Raw genomic sequence first — 13,670 nt, 5'->3', positions numbered from 1 at the left:
ACATGCCTAAATGCACTGAGTTGCCGCCATGTGATTGGCTGCTTAGAAATTAAGTGTTAACGAGCAGTTGGACAGGTGAACCTAATAAAGTGGCCGGTGAGTGTGTATATATACATACATACACACACACACACACACACACACACACACACACATATGTGTCTGCAGCAGAAAGTTAGAAAACATGAACATCCATTCCCTCACATCTTTCCCTTGACCCCACTGTTGGTGATATTTGTGTCAGTGGAGTCTCTCAAAACCAAATGTAGGATAGGAATGGTGGTAGGGTCTGGTTCAGAAATGTTTGTGTGGATGAGTTAGGGAGCTATTCACCAGTAAGACACTTTGTCGTGGTTGCCCCAATGGATTATGGAGGATCAGCGGGCTTCGGAACAAACCGCTGCTCTACATTATTGCGTGCTACGTGGAGGAAAGTTAAAATGCAAATATACATGCACAAACAAGCTCAGTTCTAAAGGCAGGGCTTTTAGGCTCTGCCCCCACTTTTCCTCCTAACAGTGACGACATGTTTTTGTCTGCCTGGCAGATGAGCTGGCCTACTTTTACTGGTGAGCCCTGGCAAACCTCCATGCCCCACAATCCATCTCTGCCCACGTGGATCCTGGATTCTCTCTCCTCACCTCTCTTTCTCCCCGTCTTCGTCTCTGACTGTTTTTTCTTAACTCGTCTCTCATCACTACACATCTTATATTAAGATAATCTGATCCTCTTGCACTCTTCACACTGTTCTTATAAATTCATAGTCGAAAATAGGGATCAACCTAAATGGATTTTTCAGTGCCGATACCGTTTTCTTTCTTCTTTCAACATTTTTTTTCATCAGCCTTAGCCGTTGACTCAGCCGATATTTGGAGCCGATACTGCATTTACTCCTTCAATTAACATCATAGTAATTTAAACCCTGCCACACTGGTTTTGTTTTTAGAATCTGCCGCCATTTCTATAAAATATATAAACAAAAAACACAGAGCATTGTCACTTCTGCATCAACTTGCATTCATATTACCCAAATTGTGTGTGCAATATGCATCATATTGATGGCTGTATATGGTTAACTGTTTAAAGGCTTTCATCAACATCTACAACACAGCCTTGGTGAGGCCTTGCTGGCTGACAAATAAGACGGTTATAATCAGGTCAATGATTAAAAAAAACGATAAACCTTAAAAGTAGCCATTAAATAAAGTGCTTTATTTTATAATTTAAGACTGCCATGGCACTAGTGGTGGTGGGGGGGGGCAGTGCACGGTCTGCATGTGAACTGCAGTGTCTCCAGCAACACGGAGCTGCCTGTCTGTAAATAATGCTGAGAAAAAATATCGGCAAACGCAGCAGCTGCGTATTGGCCAATGCCAATACACGTAAAAATACAAATATCGGCCGGCCGATTAAAATCGGTCTATCACTAGTCCAAACCATAGTAACATAAACTCAGTAACTTCAGTAATTGTCTCCTCTGTTATATTTATTTACGTTGCCACAACATTTGACACAGTGACACAGTTTAAGTTTTTTTCATGATAATAAAGGAGGGTAGGGACTTGGTGTCCATCGCATGCTGTCGGTTAATTAAAGCCAGTGTGTGTGTGTGTGTGTGTGTGTGTGTCAGAAGCTGGTCTGAGATTTAGGCCATGGAAGGAAAAGGCAGCAACTAATCTGCCCACACCCAGTTTATATATAGTCAAAGTGTTGCTGTGTCATGCTTTAAGAAAGAGTGTGTGTGTGTGTGTGTGTGTGTGTGTGTGTGTGTGTCTTGATCTAAAATCAAATCTTAAAGGGAAGAATAAATGATGAGAGAGAGAGGGAGAGCACGGCCCAAGACTATAGGGAGCAACACATTTACACTTCATTCTTGACGCCCTTTGAAAACGTTTAGTCACTGGGCAAACGTCCTGCTGGGAGGAGATCAGAGCACAGTATGCATGCCATGCAGCTGGTGATAACAGTTGACTCCCTGCTTGCAGATGAATCCATCCTCAGACTGTTGTTTCTGCAGTTTTGTCTGCTCTGTGTCAACCCAGTCGGTTGGTACGGTACAGTTGATTTCTACCATGTCTGTTGCTTCTGAATGGTCCTAAAGCCAACAGGAAATATCAGGGGATTTGGCTGTTTGGCACCAGCAGAGACAGCGCATCAGGACATGTAGCCAGCGTGTCTGTTGGATAGTAGATGGCTCGGTTGCTTTTAATTGTATTGTTCTGCACTGAATGGCAGCATTTTGGCATAAAAAGAATATAAGTTTTTTTCAAAGGTCATGGCCCAGGTTGTAGTTGTGTGCCCAAACGAGACCCAGACTCCATCAGAGCTTACGTGCCGTTCCGTTTTTTTTATTAATTCTTTTTAAAAACCTGGTACTTTACTATAAGATTAGGCTACACTAATATTAATATTATACTCATGGCTGCGTAGGATAGGGTGACCAACAGGTGACCTGTCCGGGGGGGGGGGGTTATAAATTAATGAAAATGTCCGGTTTTCACTGTTTTTCATGGGACCATTTAAAGCGTTTACTTAAATTGACTGGTGCTTTGCAAACAATTTTTGTGACACACACTTTGTTGTCACAAAAAAATGTGACACACACATTTCTAATAACTCCAGAGCGTTCTTTCTGTCAGAGCATAATGTCTTTCATTATGTTATCTTATTATTTTAGGCCCTTATTGGTTTAGCCGGCTGCCTACATGTATTTATGTTGACAAAACTGACGAGTTATACCCACTTATTTAAAAAAAAGTAACTTAGTTAATCTGATAAATCACTTTATTCCAATTGAGGCTGTTGTTTTGTAGTGTGATGTCGCCATAAAATATGACAGACATTCTAAACTTCATTTGAAAACCTCAATAGAAGCTTTGAATGTAGGAAAAAAAAAAGCTCCACTTGAAGGAATATGACTTTGTGATTGATTTGCTGGTAGTCAGAGAAGAGCATGAAAGACTAAAAGACTTCTTCCAAAGCCCCAGGTGCTCCTGAAGTGGAACAGGAAACGGGGCTAGAGAAAGAATGAGGAAGAGTGTATTCGCAGGCTGCTGACTCATTGGTCTTGCCCGAGGCTCTTCCTTCATTAGCTTGGCATTGACCCACTATACTTTGGAATGTATATGCCATACTTAAACACCTACATTTTATTTTTTCTCTGCGTTTTGCTCCATTGTGGGGTCATACGCCTCCTCCTACTTTTACATAACCAGTTGAGTTAAGTTTCCCCTCTTTGCCTGCTCCCTTTTTTTCCTCTGTAGAAGGGACACTCAGGGCTTTCTATTCACTCAGATGACGCTGAGTGGGAGTGAGACTGCGTCATTCCTACCTGTTTCACAGATGGGGCTTTACACGTTGCAAAGTAAATAACAGGGCATGTGTGGTCTTGAATTGCTCCACATGTTTTAATCTTTGTATTTGAATATTATTTAGATAACGCTCAGTGACTTGGCAAGTTCCAGTTAAACATTGGTTCTTTTAGTCACATAGCGGAAGTCAACGCTATTTGCATCAATCGTTACGGATATTTATACAGGATTGTTTACTCTGCGACGTGTTAAACCTGCACTGTGGCATGTGATCTGTTTGTCCCTCATGTGTATTTACCCATTTTTATACAGTCTAGGGTATTTACACAAGTGCAATCTTATCTGGGTGATTGAAGGCCTTTGCAAAAAATGATAACAAGCAAAGTGTGAGAACATAAAGCAGGTCAATAATGAAATAATTCTTTTATTGGACTTTAATAATAGCAACATTTAATACACATTTAAAAAGAGAATTTACAACTTTTTAAGAATATAGTGACGTATACATGAACATAAGTGACTTTAAAGACTTTGTACTTATCTAAAAAATGGACTGTGAAACAGCCAAGGTTTGTTTCAGAGAATATGCAGGAACAAAGAGGCCTTGATGTACAATAAGCACCTCACTATTTTGCATAGCATTCAGTCCATACCAGACAATGTAAGGCCAAAAATAAATATGTAAAGCGTTTGCGGCATCCAGTGCAAAGATGCTAGTAGTGATATTTTGAAGGTTTGTGGTAAAAGGATTATGCAAACATTCTACAGGGACCCACGCTAGTGATGCTTTGTGTGGTAGAGCCAGAAGGAGGGACTGCGATTAGCTTCACAGCAACTAGCGACTCTAAAGTCATGGTGAGAGAAACAAAGTGTCTACCCTGTTCTTTCTGACCACGGTGGGAAATTGGTAGCAGGAAAAGTTAACCCTCGCCTTGATTTCACGTTGTTTATGGAGAAGGCGAACCAGGAAATGAGTCGGGGGAAATGTAGTTACATTTTTTTGAGAGATTCACATCTGGTCACAGCGTAGGGTCCGTTTCTCCACATACCTACGTAGTATGTATGTACCTACGGCGTAGTTCAAACACAGAAGCATAAATCACTCTTTACACTATGTCTGGTCCTGAAGTCATCCCCCGATCTCTCTCCTAGTAGGGAGTCGGGTTGGGAACCAGAGGGTCGCTGGTAGAAGTCCCCATAAGGACAAAAGTATGGTGGTCGACCAGTAGCTGGAGAGATGCCAGTTCACCTCCTGGGCACTGCCAAGGTGCTCTTGAGCAAGGCACCAAACCCCCAATTGTTTGGGGTGTCTTTCTATGGGCAGCCCCCTCACTCTGACATCTCTCCATTTAGTGGATGTACTATAGGTACTGAGCATGTGTTTAATTCAGGCTTGTGTCTAAACAGAATGAACACTTTGTAATGTCCCCTTGTGGTATTAATAAAGCAAACATTATTATTATTATTATTATTATTATTATTATTAAATGTAAATGGCTTTTTGTATATAACAATGCCATTCTGTACCCATTGTCGTACATTATCGTAGGCTGTTATGGTCTCCGGGTGTGTTGTCTGACATGATTTTGCTTGTTGGGGGCATAATGTAGCTCAGACTTAACACGTAATTAGAGGGCTTTATCTCTTGTTTTAGTCTACAGTTACCGAGTTACTAAATAAAAAGGTTACCGTTTCATAGACTTGAAAATATTTTAACTTTGTGGACAATTTCAATTTAAGTTAAGATAAATAATTGTAGACATGAATGACTTTTTTTGCATGTTGTTCCTATAATTTTCTGGCATTTAGTTTTATAGCAGACTGAAGAAATTATGCGGGGGGGGACAACAGATATTTGAAACGCAGGCCAACATAGTTTAAAGCTATGGATCTATGTTTAGCCAGGAGCCTATATTAGCCTGTGGTTCATATTTACTCCATAGTATCTGTACACTGCTCTGTTTGCCTCACTAGCTTTGTAGCCCACCCCAGCCCTCTTTGAGAAGGTGTACTGCATGTTACGAGATACCAAAGCATATAGGAACGTACAGCATACTATTCATCAACAGGGATTCAAAACACACGGTAAAGATCATGTCCTGGTGTTGGAGTCAGCTGTCCCTGAGCGTTAAAGACACAGGGCTTTTTTTCCTGGACATGCACGTTTTAACATTCTGACGTCAAAAGAGAATGCAGAAATGGTAACTTCTCTACCGAGCTTTAGGCATCTATACTGCAAAACAACCAGAGGACAGCATCAGTAATGGGTCAAAACTCTGACAAATTTGGTAAATGACATGTAGGTTTAATGTTTGTATTAACACGTTGTTTTACTGAGTTGTCATTTGCCCATAAATCTGATAGTGTTTATGGCACAGCTTTCATAAGATCCTCTTACAAATGAAGTCTCTGGTGGATGTTCAGATGTTAATGAACAGAATACAGATGGGGGGGCTCTGTGAGTGACAGGTCACTGACTTGCACAGATGGTTGTCTCTGTGTGATTCAGAGTATGTGTGCTCCCTGCTCATCTCCCTCTTCCCGACAGCCAGGGTGACAGGGTGCTAACATGAGTGTCCATGTGTCCCGCTCTCTCCTGACACTGATATTTGACTGTTCAAGGTGAACTGCTCCAGTTTCAGAATCACATGCTGTTTGTATTGGAGCTCAGTATCTTAACGCCTTTTGTCACTGATACAAAGTGTTATTATGCGCCGACTATGACTTTTGCGTTAGTATTTCCATGCATGACTTTAAGTTTAAACAAATGTACAATGCACGTGCCAGAGCCTCTGGTTCCCCATAACAGGTGGTACAGAGGTCTTTCTGCATTAACACTGATACGTAATTTAAAGTGTTGGCTTTAAATCCATCTTCTGACCAGACCGACTTGCAGTATTTAAGTTCAAAGTAGTTAGGGGTAGATCTGGTTTGTGGGTGAGCTTAGGGAAATCCCTATGAGCGTCATAGCAGAGGTTTGAGCAGACCTTGTCAGTTCAGCTTCACTCTCCCCTTACTACCTTGATCCCTTCACTCACTGTCATCAGGACCATATGCTTAGCAGGAATATAACATCAGCAGTTCAGTTTTTAAAAAGATGCTCATGTTTTTACAATAGCCTCTGTTGTCTGGCAAAGATAATGTAGGTTAGCCCTGTTGGCATTGAGCACATTTAGTGCACCTATATTTTGTCGACATTTTGTACCGCGCATTATTGGTCACCTTGACGGTAGTTTAACATAATTAAGTGGGCACGCTAGGTGTGCAAAAATATGGAGGCTGAAAAATGGCTGGAAAAATGCCAAAATAGGTCATTTCATATCTCGATACAAGATATAGTATGTTTTCTGGTAATTGAATAAAAAATGGTAAATGTGATATAACCACATAGGAAAACCTATTTTTGTGTGTATTAAAGTGGCCATGTTATGAAAAAAAATCACTTTCTGGAATTTGGGGTGTTAATTTTTTATCTCTGGTGCTTCCACACACATACAACTATCCAAGCTGTTTTAAGGTGGAGATAATTATTCTGAATGTCCTCTGCCTTCAGTCTCCGGGTGAGCTGTTCAAAGTCTGCACGGCTTTCTGCGTCTCTAGCTGAGACGAGTTGGCTAACCATAGCATGCTAGCACTAGTATGCTAACTCGTTCTCAATAGCAAACGCTGCTACAACGCACACTTGTTTACCATAATCTCCAAAAGAACTACTTCCTGTCCCTGTTCTGCAGGTATTCCACAAGTGGCCCTCGTTTAGAAGAAGTCTCTCAGCTACTCTTGCCTTGTGCGGACCAAAGTTGGAGAAAGAGTTATCTAGCTGAGGGGATCTTACCTAGCTACTGAGCTATTGAGGATCTGCAGCAATGTGCAGTACAACAAAAATATGGTGCTTTTTGAATAGGAAACCATTTAAATCTGTTGTGATACAACCTCACAATACAATTATGAACCTGAAAATGAGCAGAATATGGGTGCTTTAAATACTTGACACATAAAGTACTGTGTATTTTCTCATTTTATTAGGAACTTTTGTGCAAAATGAACTAAGTGCAAAGATCAGATTGTAAAGTGTTTTTGTAGTTCGGCCGCTGGTTTTATAAACTTTTTAGCCCAGGTTTTTTCCCTAGTGTCCTCCGGGTTAATCTCTCTCCCTTAAGGCCGTTTTATGGTTGTGTGAAGAATTGACGGCGTACCCCGCAGACCCCTCTGCCTCTATGCCGGACCCTACGCCGTAGCCTGACGTGCACCTATCGAAAAATGTAACGTTGCAGCGATGCACATCGCTCGCCCGTGGCTTGTTAGCGTTGCATTTCTCCCGACTCATTTCCTGGTTCTCCATAAAACAACATCAAATCGAGGGGGGGTACAACTTTTCCTGCTAAAGATGTCTCACCGTGGGCACCCAGATCGCTCAGTGGGTAGAGCGGGTGCCCATATACAGAGGTTTGCTCCTCGACGCAGCGGGCCAGGGTTCCTGCATGTCTGCATGTCTCTCCCCCTCTCTCTCTCCCCCTCCCCCTTTCACATCTTCGGCTGTCCTCTCTGACTAATAAGGGGATAAAACCCCGAAAAAATAACTTAAAAAAAAAAAAAGATGTCTCACCGTTGTCAGAAAAGGGTAGACACTTTGTTTCTCTCACTATGACTCTAGAGTCGATAATTGTCACTCTCTCACTTCTCCAACGCTCTATCGCCCCCCCTTACACACACACATGCCGGCTTGATGCACACACCAGCGCACAAGTATAAATATCAGGCCACTTATGTAGGCTACGGCGAAAGCTCTCCGTGGCTCCTCCACACAACCATAACACGGCCTATTTTTTTCCTCATGCACATTCAGCCTTGTTTGCTCTCCTACACTCATAGTATTTTTATTCCCTGTGCCCAGAGAGCTCGTGTCAGTTGCCTCCCCCCCCCCCAAAGGAGGGGAGGGAAAGTTAAATGCACTTATTGCTCACAGCATTGTTTCTTACTGTCCTGTTGTAGTTGCTTTGTTTACATATAATGATGTGGAAATAGCAACACGTTGACGCTGGGGTTTAATAAGGACATTCATTTCTTTTTTTGTTCCTTTTTTTTGTGCAACTACTTGCAGGAACTGGCCTTGATTACACTCTTATTTTAGTTACATGTTACTGTTATATGATGGTCACAATCATTTTCCATTGTGTTGACCATTTTCTTCTTATGTATGTTCCAGGTACCCGCATCAAAATGTGTATGGTTCAGAGCAGAGCTTGTCTGGCCCTGGTCAGTCTGCAGGAGACAAAAACCCGGAGGACCAGAAGCAGGAGCAGGACTCCATGCAACACAAGGTGTGTTTCAGTTTTCTTTAAATGTTTTAATCAGCGAATCAGTCAGTCACATTAAGCATTGCTTTTAATAAGCAGCCTTAATACACTATCGTAATAAATAACAAAGATGTTACATGGTACATTATTTCAAATAATCCTTAATCCGTAATCTCAACATCCTCATTTCTAAGAGCAATTCAACCACACCGCCTAGAAACTATTTTCAATTATTACATTTTCAGTTGTTTGCCCTGAGATGCTGAAGGCTCTGAACATTACTGGGCTGGATGAGGGTTCTCATTTTCATAAAAGATGCACTTTTGGTGATTAGATTATTATTGGTGTATCACACTGCTCAACCACCCTGGGAAAGCTTATGCAAGGGTGCTGGATAGGAGTCAGGTCTCAGATGGAGTAGGAGCAAAGGGGATTCTCTCCCCAGGTTGTGGTACAGTGGACCACTGCTTAGACCTTTAAGGGTTACTAGAGGAATCATGGGAGTTTAGCCTGTGTCCCCAAGGGAATATGGGGTACCAGGGCTGTTGTTAGTGCCACCCCGGTCCTTATATCACCGGAGTTGGGTCATGCACTTGAATGTCCCTTGGTGAAAGGGAATCATGCATGGGGATGGAATGAGTGTGAGGGTATTGCATAAATCTGTTATTTCTCCATCTAATATTGGCGTTGTTGAAGAAGAAAACCACATATCAGTTGTTTCACCATATTTCTCTACTTTAACAACTGATAATCTTGTATATTTGAAACTGGGTCAGGGATTCTGTGGAGAGTGAACACCATTTTCAGAACATGATCACTTCGAAAGCAGCCCACTTGCATGTTGTCAAGAACATAGGCTTCTCTATATAATGAGTCATAGCGGTGGTTTTGATATAGGTCAAGACTTGCCCTGTGGGGTTAAGAGTTCAGAGAATACAAAACTTTTCCAGTTCTCTGCTTTGTCCTTTTTGTAGCCTTGGTAAATAATGTCTGAGCCTAATCCATCTTAAGTGTGTTGTGTTAATTTGGGGATGCAAGTGTGTTAATTTTGGGATGCATGTGTGTTTTGGTATGCATGTGTGTGCACAGAAGAAGGGGAATCATTGTTAGTGGTCCAGCAACAAACAGTGTGCCAAGGCAGGTCTCTCATTGGCCCTATGACACTGACTTTGTCTGCCAACAAAAGCCTTTTTGTACCACCTGAGAAGCAAAGACCTTTTGCATCTGACATTTTCACACAACATGCATTTCTTTAATAACCATAATCCATCAGGAATGTCCTGCAAACAGTTTGAAATGTCAACCGTGACGGTTTTCATACTTGGCCACTGATATTTCATATGTTTTAACTGAGGTTTTTAATTTCTTATAGGTGTTGGAAGAATGGACGACACACACATCATACGATATGGGATTAGAGACGGAGAGAGCAGCCCTAGAAAAGCTAGCAACACCCAATGTGCTCGAAGAACAGGTAACATACCAGTTGTTGAACAGTCTCAAAACTACTGTAGGGCCGGGCAATATTGAAAATAAGCATTGAAATTTAATACAGGGGATTTAATATGGTTCAAATCCTTAAATAATATATATACTCTTCTGGTCAGAAGGGGTCACTTAGAACTTAGACTCTGTTATAGACAGAATACCAGCAGAGATTAGGTGCTTAGTTGTTGTTGTTTTTTTAACCAGAGCAGCAGTTTTCAGATTACATTTTGGGTTTACATAATTGCAAAAGGGTTCTCCAATGTTTTCCCAGTTAGTTATTTAAAATATCAGTAAACCAAATGTGCCTTTGGAACATTGAAAAAATGGTTGCTGATAACGGGCGATGTAGATATTGTATTAAAAGTAAGTCAACCACTTAGATCAGATGGTATTCTGTTTATACTTTTGTGTGTGTGTGTGTGCTTTGTTTGTTTTCTATCCTTGCAGAGAGAGGACAATACAAAAGAGATCAGTACAGCAAAAAGAGATGTTTTAAGTGATGAAACAAGTTGGTCTCTAGTCAATTTCCACTCATGGCTTGAGTTTACTTGAACTGTTTTAGGTTGAAGGGCTAAAAAAGTCTATGAAGTAGAAATGCAATTAAATAAAAATAGGGTTTTCAAGCGTGATTTATAATTAACAAGATGTCTGAGTAGATGGTGCTCACTTTTTTAAGCTTTTGGTGGATTATCTTTTTTATTTGAATGTTGTTGTGTTTTCTCTCAACAGACTTTGAATCCTCGGCAGGCTGAGGGAGAGGAGACCAAGCCTGACCCAGAGTCTGATACTTTACCTGTTACCCCTGAGCCCGAACCCCACCCAGACCCCCAGGTTGAGGAGGACCTGCAGACTGACACCCAGGACCATGACCAGGAAGTCCCTGTGTCTTCAACTCCAGAACCAGTTCCAGCACAGGGCCAAGTGTCTACAGATGCCCCAGCAGAGATTGTCAGTGACGTCCCTGCTACACACCCCAGCCTGGACTCAACCTCAGCCACATCCCCAGATGAAGCTGAAAACACCCCTACCTCACAGAGTGACGACCTCACCCACACAGGGTAAGCTCAGATTCACTTCACCATTCCAGAGACTTTGTCTCTGGCATTAGAAGTTGGCTATAACCACAGAGAAGTCACATTAGTAAACTAAATTTGTAATCCTAGATGCCTAAGTAAATACATGTTACTCTTATGATGGTTAAAGCCAATTCCAAGCCAATCTAGGCATATTTTCCATTTGCTTTGATGTTTTCTGTCGGTTAACTTTTGTTCCCTTGAGTTTTATTTTATTTAGTTTTATTTATTTAACCACCTACTTATCACAAACTGAAAGATAAGCTCAAAGGAGAGCTGGACTGACAGCCTGGATATTTCCATGTCACCTTTTATGGACCTGGTGGCCAATGTCAAGAAGTTACATGAAACTGATTATACCGTATACAGTGACATTTTGCCTAAAGGAAGTTGATGGACATTTGTTGAAATCTTCAGTTTGGACATGGAACTTTGACCAAGATTATTCTGGAAATAACCTGCGTCGAACTTTCAAGAACAATATGTCCATCCAGGGGCAACTCCTCCCACAACGTGGCTATCAACGTCAGAACCTTTTTAAACACGTGCACATCAACTGCCCCACCAGCAAGCGACCTCTCCACCCCTTTTGTCCATCTGTTTCTTTCTCTACTCTCTCCCTATGCTCTGTGTCGTTTATCTCCTCTTTCTCTTCCCTTCCTCTCTCCTGCCCCGTCCTCCCCTCTCTACCAGTGTAAGGAGGTGTGATAAACGCCATGTCCTTTCTTTCCCTTAGTGCGGTGCGGGTTGCCAGTGCAGGAGATGAACTCTCAGTAGACAACTTTGTCTTTGCTGAGCACTCTGATTCACAGTGCTGGGTCATTCCCCCCGAACTGGCAACCTGTGAAAACTCCCCTTTTGGCAGGCCTCTGTTCAGGTGAGTTTCTAACCCCCGGAATCCAATCAAAGCACAGAGACAGGTAATCAAGGTACAAACTACGCCTCTCTGCTGTGCGCAACCGTCGACCGCTGGCCTTGCTCTCCATTTACTTCTGCTTTTTATTTTGATTTTTTTATTTCCTTTTTCTATCGTTTCGCCTGCTCACAACCAAGGATTGAAAATACTTTATGGTTTACATCACGTGTCCCACATTGGAGTACTTAATTGTGTTCTCAACCATTCTTCATCTTTATTCTTCCTCCCTCCATTACCATCTTATCCCTCCAACTCCTCCTCCCTCTCCACCTCATTGGTCCTGTGTCTGTGCTTTAGTGTGGATGAGGATGGCATAGAGGACCAGCAGTCAGGCCAGAGCCACACCTCTGGTGCTGAAGCAGAAGTCCAGTCTACTCCAGGCCATGTGGACCAGGAACAGCAGCAGCAGCAGCAAGAGCTGGAGGATGGGCTATCTGATTTGGACCAGGAAGAAAACATTTCTCAACACCACCAAGAGCAGCAGGTCAGCAGCTTGCCGTTCTTAAGTATTTCTCATGTCAGTGCATCATCATTTTCATAGAGAAACGTCCAACATCAAAAGCTTTTTAGTGCAGCTCTAAGAGTTGGAGCTTTCTTCATAAGCAGAACAACGTGGAGGTCTGTGTGAATGCTGGACTTCCAGGGTTCTGAGTCCCAGTGAAGTTTTAAGCAGAGTGTGGGGCTTTTCAGTTGGCATGGGCAGAGACATTCCAGTGCTGCAGGTATCATGTTGGAAAATGTGACTCAGCGATCCGAATCAGACATGAGCCTGGACAGGTGGTAGATAATCACAGCTGTCAGCTTCCTGGTCATCTTGTCTGTGGTTTAGATGACACTTTATGTTAGGGTAAACAATATCAGACATCTACTGTATAAAGTACCAGAGAAGCAGACTTGAGTAACAGTACAAAAATGTACTACTCAATTACTGAAAGTAAAGAAAGCAATCAAAAGTTTGAATATCATACTGTTAATATTATTTCAAATGGTTAGCCTAAAGGACATTCACAATTCCTTTGGCTGTAGTAGCAGTACAAGGACAGGAATCTACAAGAGCACCTTTAAACACTGAACCTAACTCTTTGTAAATAAAAACAGTCCCTCCTTTCTCTTCCCTGGCTTTGCCTTGGGACACCGCCACAATCACTCAAAGTTGAAGGTTTGTAGGTGGTGATTCTGGTTCTTCCATTGGGAAACAAACTATCAAAGCTCAAGTGTTTTCAAGGCAGGCAGCAGAGCGAAAGGCAGAATTCACATGCTCAGTCTTCTTATAAGGCAGCTTGATTTGCAGATGAGCCAGATTCGTCAAATCTGGTGACAGCCATTTACAGCTCTGGCAGTGACAATGTGGCTTTGGAATGATTTGTAACATTTTTATAATTCGAACGAGTGACAATGCAGCACGTGAAAAATGTGTCAGAATAAAAGAATTAAACTCATTGAAAATATGTTCTGAAGTAGAAGTAGGAGAAAAATGTATACTCCAGTAGAATACAGGTACAGGTCTTTTAGTACTTAAGTACAGTAGTGAAGTAGTTCTGCTTTGAGACTGTACATCTCTAAATAATATACACAATAATATGTTATG

At 41.8% G+C, this 13,670-nt stretch overlaps 1 protein-coding gene across 7 annotated transcripts in view; it reads left to right on the top strand.

Moving 5' to 3' along the window:
- The window catches only part of suco (SUN domain containing ossification factor), a 51,489-nt gene that overhangs the window by 13,691 nt on the left and 24,128 nt on the right, over positions 1 to 13,670 (top strand). For 6 of the 7 annotated variants that reach the window (XR_004657777.1, XM_034880562.1, XM_034880567.1 and 3 more), the window contains exons 2-6: positions 8,515 to 8,629; positions 9,978 to 10,079; positions 10,823 to 11,151; positions 11,903 to 12,043; positions 12,380 to 12,566. Coding sequence is in view for 6 of the 7 variants with exons in the window: in XM_034880562.1 (XP_034736453.1) it covers positions 8,515 to 8,629; positions 9,978 to 10,079; positions 10,823 to 11,151; positions 11,903 to 12,043; positions 12,380 to 12,566 (874 nt within the window). In the remaining variant the exon portion in view is untranslated. The remainder of the gene's footprint in view (positions 1 to 8,514; positions 8,630 to 9,977; positions 10,080 to 10,822; positions 11,152 to 11,902; positions 12,044 to 12,379; positions 12,567 to 13,670) is intronic. The other variant, XM_034880566.1, reaches the window with a different exon arrangement.

The sequence above is a fragment of the Etheostoma cragini genome, chromosome 9, assembly GCF_013103735.1.
Source record: "Etheostoma cragini isolate CJK2018 chromosome 9, CSU_Ecrag_1.0, whole genome shotgun sequence".
Taxonomy (NCBI): Eukaryota; Metazoa; Chordata; class Actinopteri; order Perciformes; family Percidae; genus Etheostoma; species Etheostoma cragini.
The sequence above is the reverse complement of the archived record's forward strand: the minus strand, read 5'-3'. Positions and strand labels throughout refer to the sequence as shown.